The 12,201-nt window shown below is 42.4% G+C and overlaps 1 protein-coding gene across 1 annotated transcript in view; it reads right to left on the bottom strand.

Moving 5' to 3' along the window:
* Positions 1-11,301, bottom strand: part of CDH24 (cadherin 24) — a 42,264-nt gene extending 30,963 nt beyond the window's left edge. The window contains exons 1-2 of the mRNA XM_033925517.1: positions 11,274-11,301; positions 3,711-3,878 (exon numbers count right to left, since the gene is read on the bottom strand). Coding sequence (XP_033781408.1) covers positions 3,711-3,878; positions 11,274-11,286 — 181 coding nt within the window. The 5' untranslated portion in view covers positions 11,287-11,301. The remainder of the gene's footprint in view (positions 1-3,710; positions 3,879-11,273) is intronic.
* Between the last annotated feature and the right edge of the window lie 900 nt (positions 11,302-12,201).

The raw sequence follows: 12,201 nt of genomic DNA, 5'->3' as shown, positions 1-12,201 counted from the left end.
ACGTAGTTTCCATAAAATTTGGAAACCCTTACGTACTACCGAATTAACTTGGTTTTGCACAATCAAAGTTTGATCAAGAATTACTCCTAATATTTTGACAGGGGAGTGGATCGGATATTGTAGAGTTTTTATGGTAATGGAAGCTTCTGAAGGTTCCTGACGTGGTGAGGCAAAGAAAAACTGTCTTATCAGAATTCAGTTTTCAATCAATCTTCATCCAGTCTTCAATCAATCCAATTACTTCTTCAAAGGTATCAATAATGTTAAGAACTGATGATCCCTCCTGAAAAGCTACACACTAACAGAATTCTAACACCGATTGTCCCCCCATTAAATATAGGCTAAAGGATCATAAATTAGAAATAGAACCATGTAGACAAAATCTGAACTGGAACTCCCAAGAGGCAAGAAATTGCATTCAGTGTAATACTGGAGAAACAGAAATGCTTTTCTTCCTGTACTGGACAAAATCTAGAAAGAGAAGAGATGCACATTTCCCAAAGAACAGAGAGAAAATCAAAGAGTTCCCACAAAAAGAATGAGTAGGAGAAACAGTGTTTTATCCTGGGAAAGAGGAGAAACAGCAGCTGGGGATCTGTGAGATCCAGTCTCCAGGTTAGAAGCAGAAATGCATTTCCTCATGTACTGTGCAAAATCCAGAGGGGGAAGAGATGCACTTTTCCCATAGATCTTATTTAACATTTATATGAGCTCATTGAAATACTATGATCTGAATGCCCGAGGAACATTACTGACGTATGCTGATGATATTTTTATACTACTTGAGGTTGACCCTGATTTAGTTAACTTGACATCTAATATTAACCATTGTATTGCTAAACTACAGTCCTGGGCACTGATAGTTTAGATGAAGTTAAATACTACTAAGACAAAACTCCTTTGGTTAGGCCCTAAATTAGACTCTCTCCCTTCTGTTGTGAATTTAGACTCAGGAGAATCTCTGAAAATTGAGTTTTCCTCTTCATTATTAGGCGTTCTCATTGATTCTTCTCTAACATTTAAGGATCAAGTTAATTCTCATGTAAAAAAAAAAATGTGTTTTTTTCAGTCTCTGTGATTTGCGGAAAGTTTGAGCGCTTTTTCATCAACAGCATTTCTCCATCTTGGACTACTGCAATTCAGTGTACGTGGGCCTATCCAAGGCTAGTCTGCAGAGACTCCAGCTGATACAGAATACCACTGCCAGACTCATTTTTGGCAAGAGTAAGTTTGATCATGTGTCTCCATTGCTCAGAGAACTACACTGGCTCCCAGTTCACTTGAGAATTCAATTTAAATGCATCTATACTGCATTTAAGATTTTATTTGGCTTCTTTACTACTCTTATGCCTTTGGACTGGAATGTGTGTAGATCTCAACTGGCCAGAAAAACTCAGAAATTAAAACTCTCCTTTCCCTCTCTTAGGGGTAAAAGTAAATCTATTAAGTAATTTAGTCATTCTGTCTCCTTCAAATTGACAGAGCTCTGGAATAACTTGCTGCTTTCATTAAGAAGCTTAGGCCCCTTCTTATCATTCGGGAAGGCTTTGAAGATAATTCTGTTTGTCAAGCATTTTGGAAATTAACTACTTCTACCTCCCTTGCATTAGTTATTTTTTTTGTCTAGTTCTTTTGTATTTTTCCTTTTCTTAATGTTAACCGAGTCGAACTCCAAATTGGCTGATGACCTGGTTTATAAAAGTAAGTTTTAGTTTAGTTTAGAGAAAATCAAAGACTTTAATAAAAGAACGAGCAGAAGAAAACTGTCTAAGCCTGGGGGAAAAAAGAGAAACAGCAGTTGGATCCTTCCACTGGGACAGAAACATTACATGAGCAGAGGGAAATGAACAGGTGGAAACCTGGGAATTGTCTATGGCATTTATAAGAATTGGTTAGGCAATTCGATATGAGTTCAGCCTTTGACCTGGTAGATCACAGGAAAATGCTACAATGCCTAGATGCCATTGGTATCAAAGACGAGGTGCTGAACTAGTTTTGTGGCTTCCTTACATCCCGCACCTATCAGGTACGCTTCAATTATGAGCTTTCCGATACCTGGAGCAATCCATCTGGTGTGCCACAAGAGTCACCATTGTCTCCATTACTATTTAATGTCTACATGTCCTCACTGAGCTTGCAATTAACTCAGCTGGGGATAAAACTATTCAGTTATGCAGATGAGTTCACGATTATAATCCCATTTACTGACTCTATCTTGGAAACTATTTCCAAGGCTTCAGAAGCCATAAACATGATGGAGCAATGGATGACAAACTTCAAGCTCAAACTTAATTCAGAAAAAACAAAATTCTTCATTGCTTCACCACATCCGTTTGACACCAAAACACCTCTATGCATCAATGAACTTAATCACCCCATCCAGTCCACCATAAAGATACTAGGTGTAACTCTAGATCAATGCCTAACCATGAAAGACCAGGTGGACTCCTTAATCAGAAAGGGTTTCTTCACTCTCTGGAAACTCAGATCCATTAAAGCTTATTTCGATATGTCGGCATTCAGAACCCTGAAACAATCCCTCGTACTAAGTCAACTTGACTACTGTAACATCGCCTACTTAGCCATTTCCCCAAAAAATATGCGACGTGTACAACTAATGCAAAATGCAGCGGTCAGATTAATCTTTGTACTAAAAAAATTCGAGGTTGTAAATTGAAAAAACACCATAAACACCTTCTTTCACATCAAGCAGCATTGTGGGGTAAAGACCTAGATCAACTGCTTTCGCCCACTACTTATGAGGAATTCAGAAAACGTCTAAAAACTCAACTGTTCCTAAAGTATCTAGACAACTGACCCACTCATCTTCTTTCTCCTCCATAGTGATTCCTCTGTCCTATTAATCTCTTTCTCCTCAACAACGCATTTCCGGTCCTATTAACTCTCCTCTTCCCCCCTCTTAAATTCAATCAATTTGTACCTCGCTTAATCTATTGTAAACCGCATAGAACTTAACGGTATTGCGGTATATAAACTGTTATTATTATTATTATAAGAATAGCCTTACTGGGTCAGACCAATGGTCTATCAAGCCCAGTAGCCTGTTTTCACGGTGGCCAATTTAGGTCCCTAGTACTTGGCCAAAACCCAAGGAGTAGCAACATTCCATACCGAATTCCAAGGAATAGCAAGATTCTGGGATCCCAAAAAGTATCAAGATTTCATGCTCCCGATCCAGGGCAAGCAGTGGCTTCCCCCATGTCTTTCTCAATAACAGACTATGGATTTTTCCTCCAGGAACTTGCCAAGCCTTTCTTAAAACCAGCTACGCTATCCGCTCTTACCACAATCTCTGGCAATTTTGTATATGTCTGATCTGGAAGTTTCTTCTTGTTCCTGTGGGCTTCCAGCTCAGATAAATGGAATCTGGTGCTTAATAGCAACAATCGCTTCCTCCCTATTATATTCCCCCAATTTCTATTTTAATCCAGGAATAGCAATGAAAATCTTCAGATGGTGTATGGGGAGCAGAGTCCTGGAAACATGTCCCTGAATACTACCTCCACCTTGGCTGACCTGGGGAGTGGAAGACATGAGATAGGAATCAAGTCAAGACCCTGCCACTTCTGTCCTTTGGATTTCTTTCCTTTTTATCAAGTCATATATTAGTTAGGCAACACATTTGCAACCTGCCACGCAAGAAAGTTTCCCAATTCTGAGAATGAGATAGATAAAAAGGTTACACTTACTCTGAGGGAACTTTGGTGGGTTGTCATTGACATCACTGAGGGCGACAGTAACTGTAGTAGTCCCAGAGAGACCCCCCATATGGCCTCCCATGTCCTTTGCCTGAATGACCACCAGGTATTCATCCTGCGTCTCCCGATCCATGTTTGGAATGGCAGTGCGGATTATACCTTGGAGGATAAAATAATTGTTAATATATATCATTTTTTTAAATGTGCTTATTTTGATGTTTATTTTATTGCAATCTAAATCTTTAAAATAAATTTAATTAATTAATTAAACAAACCAGAAAGGTACTAAATAACATACTAGAAAAAGAGACAGATATAACTAGAGAGTCTTAGTGGTAGACTAAAGGACTTTGGGGCCATGAGTAAGAGAGTAATTTGAAGCTCCCAAGAGGCTTAATTTTGATTAATTTGGGAAGTATCAAATTGGTTGCTAAATTTTGGAACTCCCTGGAGTTTTTGGTGGTCACCCAGTTTGGGGAAAGGAAGTTAGGTGATGACACAATGTACTGGGGTAGTCATCAAAGAAGCAAATCCAAGAACATAAGAGTTGCCATATGGGGACAGACCAAAGGTCCATCAAGCCCAGGATCCTGTTTCCAACTGTGGCCAACCCAGGACCCATGAACCTAGCTAGATCCCATCAGATTTTAGATTACCTATCCTATGAACCCTAACCCTAACCCTGTCCAACTTAATAATGGCTTATGGACTTCTCTTTTAGGAAGTTATCCAAACCTGCTACCACTACATTCTCCAACAATGAATTCCAGAGTTTAATTACACATTGAGTGAAGAAATAGTTTCTCTGGTTTGTTTTAAATCTACCTCTTCATTGCATGCCCCCCAGTCCTAGTATTTTTGGAAAGGGTCAACAAGGGACTCACATCTACCCTTTCCCCTCCACTCAGTATTTTATAGACCTCTGTCATATCACCCCTGAGCCGTCTCTTCTCCAACCTGAAAAGCCCTAGCCGCTAATCTTCTCTTCACAGAGAAGTTATCCCATTCTTTTCATCACCCTTCTCTGTACCTTTTCTAATTTTAAGTCAGGGAGGAAAACTACCCCCCCCCCCACCCTTTCAAAGTCCTTTTTCTACCCTTCTGCCTTCACAATTGAAAGAGAGACCGGGCTTACCTGTCTGTGCATCCACGGAAAAGAAGGGTTGTCCCTCCAGGACTGTGTAGACAAGCCGTGCGCTATTTCCATAGGTGGGATCATCAGCATCCTGTGCTGTCACCTGCACAACTGAGGTACCTAACAATAATAATAATAACTTTATTTTTGCATACCGCAATACCACAAGCAGTTCAGAGCGGTTTACAGAGGAAGAGACTGTATACAGACAGCGATGTTACAAAAAAGACTTTCAAATTACATTAGCATGCCAAGAGTAGTCAGGATTTATCCAGAAACATTTCAAAGATACAACAAGACAGGAAAGGAGTCAGAGAAATTTATCAAAGAGATAGGTTTTAATTGATTTCCTGAAGGTTTGGTAGGATGGTGCATTTGAAATGAAGGTGCTTAGACATTTATTCCATTTGCCTGCTTGGAATGATAGTGATCTATCAAGGAATCTCTTGTAGATACAGCCCTTCAAGGATGGAAAAGCAAACAGGTAGGCACTATGGCCCAGATTCTGTATAGTCCTATAAAGGATCAGGCCTACACCCGCCCAAAGTTAATCCAATTCTGTAACCGACGTCCATGTTGCAGATGCCGGGGAGACACGTAGGGCCGCCTAGATTCATTTAAGGCTACCGCCTAGCCTTAGGCAAGCTTAGGCGGGCTTACGGGCCTCTCTAGGTTCCCTGGAGGCGCCTTCAATATAGGCAGCCTGCCTGGGGAGCATTTTTTTTTGTGTAGAAAACGTGCCTCCCGATTGGCTGATTAGACAGCTGTAGGACACCTACAGCTGCCTACAATCAGGAGCACTTTGCAGAATCAGGGCCTACATGTCCAAGTGGTGCCTGGAGATTCAAAATGGTGCGACAGGTAGACTGGCGACGAACCTGTTATTGTTTTGAAGCAGAGGCAGGCAAACTTGAAAATGACCCTTGTTTCCACCGGCAGTCAGTGTAGTTTTTTGTAAAGCGGGCTTACACAGCACAAGAAAGAAAGAGATGGTAGCCTTGGCAGTTACACACAGTTCATTTGTTCTGTAAATCTGTAACATGTGAAATGGTGTGACCCTGTAAGGCTATTCTTATGTTCTTAATGCACACTTTAGATGTACTGCAGAGAGAGAGAGAGGGGATGAAAGAAGAACACAATTGAATTGTACTGCAGAAAGAGAAAGAGATGGAGAGAAAAGTTACACACTGCCTCAGTGAACTGCAGAGAGAAAGAGATAGAAGGGAGAAAGACGTAACACACTGCCTCAGTGAACTGCAGAGAAAAAAAGAGAGAAAGGAGAGTAAAGTTAGACATGGTCTCAGAAATGAGAGAGAAATTATACTCAGTGTACTGCAGAGAGAAAGAGGGGAGGGAGAAGAATGAAAGGTTAAACAAAGCCTTGGTGTACTGCAGAGAGACAGGAGGACAAAGTTTTCTACAGCTTGTGTACTGCAGTGGAAGGAAGGTACACTGTCAGAGAGAACGGAATATAAAAGTATTTGTCTGTGATATGGATATTATTTCAGGGGATTATCTTGCTTTAAAACAAAAATCCTCAAATCATATCCCTAAAATGTATTTATTGTTGATGGTGGTGGTGGATGAGGTACGAGAAAAGTATTGGCGTTCTTAATATCATGCTCCAGGGTATTGTATGCTTGCAAAAATATTATGTTCATCGCAGACACTACCACGGATCTCCATCATATGAACTCATCTGCATTGTCTCAACTGCACTTCCATCGTCTTCATCATAGAAACTCCATCATTTACCTACTTTCTCCATCATTGGATCTCCACCACAGAACATCTTTCCAGTGGCGTAGTAAAAGGGAAGGGGGCAGGCCACCTTGGGCATCAGCACCTTTTCGCCCCCCCATGCCACGCTTTCGCCCTCCCTTCCACAGCCCCACTTCTTTAAATCTTTGCCAGCGTGAGCAACTGTTCCAGCTTACTGTTCGTGCCGGCCTGGCTCCTCTCTGAAATCACTTCCGGGTTGCGGGGCCAGGAAGTGACATCAGAGAGAAAGCCAACGCCAGTGCGAGCAGCAAGCCAGAGAAGCTGCTCGCGCTGGTTAAAAGCTATAGGTACAGGGAGGGTGCAAATGTGGCATGGGGGCAGGGAAAGAGTGGGGGGGGTCGGAGAGGAGGGCGACAGGGGCACCACTGCTACATCACTGCACCCTCCAGCCTCCACTACAAAATAGCTTCAGTTTCTGTCTTAGGACCTATACTGTCTTTACCATAAAATCTTTACCATCTCTAAGTGACCCCATCATAATCCATCCACCACCCCCACCCCCACCCCCATCACTAAATCTCCTACCACAGAAACACCTCTCTCTTTCCGTGGATTGTACTGAATATTCGTATTTGATTCCATTCAGTTCTGAATGATGCCCCAGATACATTTTTTTTAAAAATTCGGCTGAATAGTGATTTACATTGGAATTCGAATAATCTGGGGCTCTACTCTACTAAATCCTACTGAAATAAACACTTGACCTCTGATTTCATGTTACTTCTTTTATTTGTTATGTTAAAGCTCAGGTATTCATATTCATTCGATTCATATTTTTCACTATTCATATTCAACCATATAGTAAAATATGCTGTTTAGTCCAGCTCTACTCCCTTCACTACTATACAACTTCTGCTATAGGACCTGTACCATCATTTGCCTTGCATCCATCTCCATAGTTGCTGCCATAAAATTAGCCTATTCTTCATTCTAGGTCCTTTGATAGAGCAGATAGAAACATAGAATATGATGGCAGAAAAGGGCCATCGGCCCAACAAGTCTGCCCACTCTAAGAACCCTCCCCCCTAAGCACTTCCTCGAAGTGAACCCACATGCTTATCCCATTTTTTTCTTAAAATCGAGCACGTTGCTGGCCTCAATTACTTGAAGTGGAAGATTATTCCAACGATCAACCACCCTTTCGGTAAAGAAATACTTCCTAGTGTCACCATGAAATCTCCCACCCTTGATTTTTAACAGATGCCCTCTTGTTGCCATAGGCCCTGTAAGGAAAAAGATGTCTTCTTCTACCTCAATACGGCCAGTAACATATTTGAACGTCTCTATCATGTCTCCCCTCTCTCTGCGTTCCTCGAGAGAGTATAACTGCAATGAAGAATAAGCTAATTATATGGCAGCAACTATGGAGATGGATGTAGAACCACCTACATCTCCACTAGACCTTCTTATACAGTCTCCAACATAGACCATTTATATTACTCCAACACAAAACTTTTCAAGTTCCCACCCACAACAGATAAGACATTTCCCAATCCTTTCATCACACTGCTACAGGTAAGAACAGATACATATAAACATGAAGGCAGATAAAGGCCAACTGGCCCAACCAGTCTGCCCATCCACAGCATTTCCTTCTCTCTCTAAAAGATCTCACATGCCTGTCCCACACTTTCTTGAACTTGAACATTGTCTTGGTCTCCACCAGGAGACTATTTCATGCATCTACCACCCTTTCTGTCAAAAAGTATTTCCTTAGATTACTCCTGAACCTACCACCTCTTAACTTCAACTTATGCCCTCATTCCAGAGCTTCGTTTCAAATGAAAGAGATTTGCCTCATGCGCATTTATGCCCACTTAGGTATTTAAACATCTGTATCATATCTCCTCTCTCCCACCTTTCCTCCGAAGTATTCAAATAGAGATCTTTAAGTCTGTCACCATGCGTCTTATGACAGACCATTAACCGTTTTAGTTGCCTTCTTCTGGACCAAATCCATCCCGTTTATATCTTTTTGAAGGTGCGGTCTCCAGAATTGTACACAATATTCTAAATGAGGTCTCCCCAGAGTCTTATACAGGGGAATCAATACCTTCTTTTTCCTATTGACCATTCCTCTCCTTATGTACCCTAGCATCCTTCTGGCTTTCCCTATTGCCTTTCCTGCTTCCTTCATATGCCTTTGCACCATTGTGATGCAAGGCACTGATGCCAGTATTCAAAAGTTCAGAAGCAGATAGGGCATCCACATGGTGAAAGGGCATTTGTTTTGTATCTAAGAATTTCTTTTGGTATCCTATATCTATTCCAGATGCTAAGGGCTTTTGTCAGTGAAATATTTTAGAAAAGCAGGAAATAGAGGGACAAACTACCTATGTCCCATTTTCATGGACCCAGGAGCTCCATAACAGTTCAGAATGGAAGACAATCTACTGATGGAAGTCTTTGGTTAAAATAAGCTAACCAGACAGCAACAACCAGGTTAGGCAAGATTAGTGTCATTTGGTTTGTGTGGAGTGGCATCCAGTGTAGTCCACTTTTAAAAATCTTCTCTTGTGCCCTAAAATTACAATGCATGGTATCGTTAGAGTCCTACTGGAGTTAAAATAGTTTGATTAGAGTATGATTTTAATGCTGGTGCAACGCTCTCACTGGACAGTGGCTTCCAGCGTGTAACAAAACACACTGGAAGTCACTGACCAATCCCCTGGTCCGGATGGAATCCATCCAAGGGTTCTGAAGGAACTAAAGGAGGAGATAGCGGAACTACTGCAGCAAATTTGCAATCTATCCCTGAAAACAGGTGTGATCCCGGAGGATTGGAAGATAGCCAACGTTACACCCATCTTTAAAAAGGGATCAAGAGGTGACCCGGGAAACTACAGTCTGACCTTGGTTCTGGGGAAAATGGCGGAAGCACTGATAAAAGACACATTGATGAACATTTTGAAAGAAACAAACTTCTGATAACCAGCCAGCATGGTTTCTGCAAGAGGAGATCGTGCCTAACAAACTTATTGCACTTCTTCGAAGGAATTAACAAACGGATGGACAGAGGAGACCCCATAGACATCATATATCTATGATGGGGCCTTTGACAAGGTATCCCATGAACGCCTACTTCGGAAACTGAAGAACCATGGGGTGGAAGGAGACATACATAGATGGATCAGAAACTGGTTGGCGGGTAGGAGTAAAGGGCCACTACTCGGACTGGAGGAGGGTCAAGAGTGGTGTCCCGCAGGGCTCGGTGCTCGGGCCGCTGCTATTTAATATATTTATAAACGATCTAGAAACAGGGACGAAGTGTGAGATAATAAAATTTGCGGACGACACCAAACTATTTAGTGGAGCTCAGACTAAAGAGGACTGCGAAGAATTGCAAAGGGACTTGAACAAACTAGGGGAATGGGCAACGAGATGGCAGATGAAGTTCAACGTTGAGAAATGTAAAGTACTACATGTGAGAAGCAGAAACCCGAGGTACAACTATACGATGGGAGGGATGTTATTGAATGAGAGTACCCAAGAAAGGGACTTGGGTGTAATGGTGGACATAACAATGAAGCCAACGGCACAGTGCGCAGCAGCCACTAAGAGAGCGAATAGAACGCTAGGTATAATCAAGAAGGGTATTACTACCAGAACAAAATAAGTTATCCTGCCATTGTATCGGGCGATGGTGCGTCCGCATCTGGAGTACTGCGTCCAATATTGGTCGCCGTATCTTAAGAAGGATATGGCGTTACTCGAGAAGGTTCAGAGGAGAGCGACATGTCTGATAAAAGGTATAGAAAACCTTTCATACGCTGAGAGATTGGAGAAACTGGGTCTCTTTTCCCTGGAGAAGAGGAGACTTAGAAGGGGATATGATAGAGACTTACAAGATCATGAAGGGCATAGAGAGGAGTGGAGAGGAGTGGAGAGGGATAGATTCTTCAAACTTTCGAAAAATAAAAGAACAAGAGGGCATTCGGAAAAGTTGAAAGGGGACAGATTCAATGGAATGCGCTTCCAGACACCTGGAATGCGCTTCCAGAGGACGTAATAGGCAAAGTACGGTACTGGGGTTCAAGAAAGGATTGGACAATTTCCTGCTGGAAAAGGGGATAGAGGGGTATAGATATAGGATTACTGCACAGGTGCTGGACCTGTTGGGCCGCCGCACGAGTGGACTGCTGGGCACGATGGACCTCAGGTCTGACCCAGCGGAGGCATTGCTTATGTTCTTATGTTCACAACACATTTTCAGTGGTGCAGAGATGTGTATCTAAGAGTGAGATGAGATTCTGCAAATGGAAAATGGGATGGTATTTCAAAGTGGAATTAGATGTCTAAAATCCCTGACTGGACACTTAGCTGGAACACACTGAGATAGATGCTTACATATTATTGCACCTAATGTTTTTGGCTGACTTATCAAGACTAAGCTCAAAATATCCTAGCAGATGACTATACACAGAAGCAGTGCTTTTCTTGATGGATGGAGAATTGTCAGGGCAATGAGAAATTGCAATAATGAGGTACAGGAGTTGGCAGGATATGTGTTTGGTAGATGCCATGGGTGAAATATAGGAAGGCAGGAGGTGTTTGTAATGAAGAGGTATAGGAAATAGCTGGATGAATATGCGATGGATAATGAGGGCCACAGTGTGTTTGTAAACAGAAGCTCTCACCAACATGGGACATCTCGGGCACCGTGGCATAGTACGGCCCTTGCAGGAATACTGGTGGGTTGTCATTGATGTCTTGCACCTTGATGATGAATTCTGAGGGGGGCTCCAGGGGACGGTTAGACTGGCGGTCCACAGCCTGGGCCAAGAGGGTGTACTGGGCCTTCTCCTCACGGTCCAGTGTCTTGGTCACATGTATGTTGCCTGTCTTCTCATCGATGACAAACACAGTACCCGCCCCCTCACCTGTCAGCAGGTAGCGGGCCCGCCCCTCACCACGGTCTGCATCGCTATGCAACTGGCACCAGGAAAACAAAGGGAGAGAAAAGAGAGAGCAATGGTGAGGTGGTGAATGGGGATTCTAGAACTATAGCAATGGAGGAGGAGTCTAGTGGTTAGAGTGCTGGGTTTAACATCCTATTTCCAATCCCACTGTTGCTTCTTGCGATCTTGGGCAAGTTGATTAACAAAATTAAATTGTGAGCCTTCCCCAGACAGGGAAATATCTGAAAGTAACTCACCTTGAGCTACTGCAACCCCCCCAAAAAAAAAAAAAGTCTGAGCAAAATCTAAAATCCAAATAAATTGAGATGGAGCAGAATAAAGATGATACCTCTTCCTGGTCACGGTCAAGACCTCCTCTGAATAGAAACCCTCTAAGAAGGATTATGAAAACGGTGCAGAATTTGCAGCAAAAGCCCAGTGAAATGCAGTGAAGAAGGCGATAAGCGACAAGAAAGCATCGTTCAGAAAATGGAAAAAAGACAAAACAGAGGAGAACCAAAAAGTGCACAAAGAACACCAGAAGGAGTGTCACCGAGCGGTTAGAAAAGCAAAAAGAGAATATGAAGAGAGACTGGCAGAGGAAGCAACAAACTTCAAGTCGTTCTTCAGATACGTCAAGGGGAAGCAACCGGCAAGAGAAGAAGTG

Source organism: Geotrypetes seraphini, chromosome 16 (assembly GCF_902459505.1).
Source record: "Geotrypetes seraphini chromosome 16, aGeoSer1.1, whole genome shotgun sequence".
NCBI lineage: Eukaryota > Metazoa > Chordata > Amphibia > Gymnophiona > Dermophiidae > Geotrypetes > Geotrypetes seraphini.
This window is presented reverse-complemented; position numbering and strand designations above follow the sequence as displayed.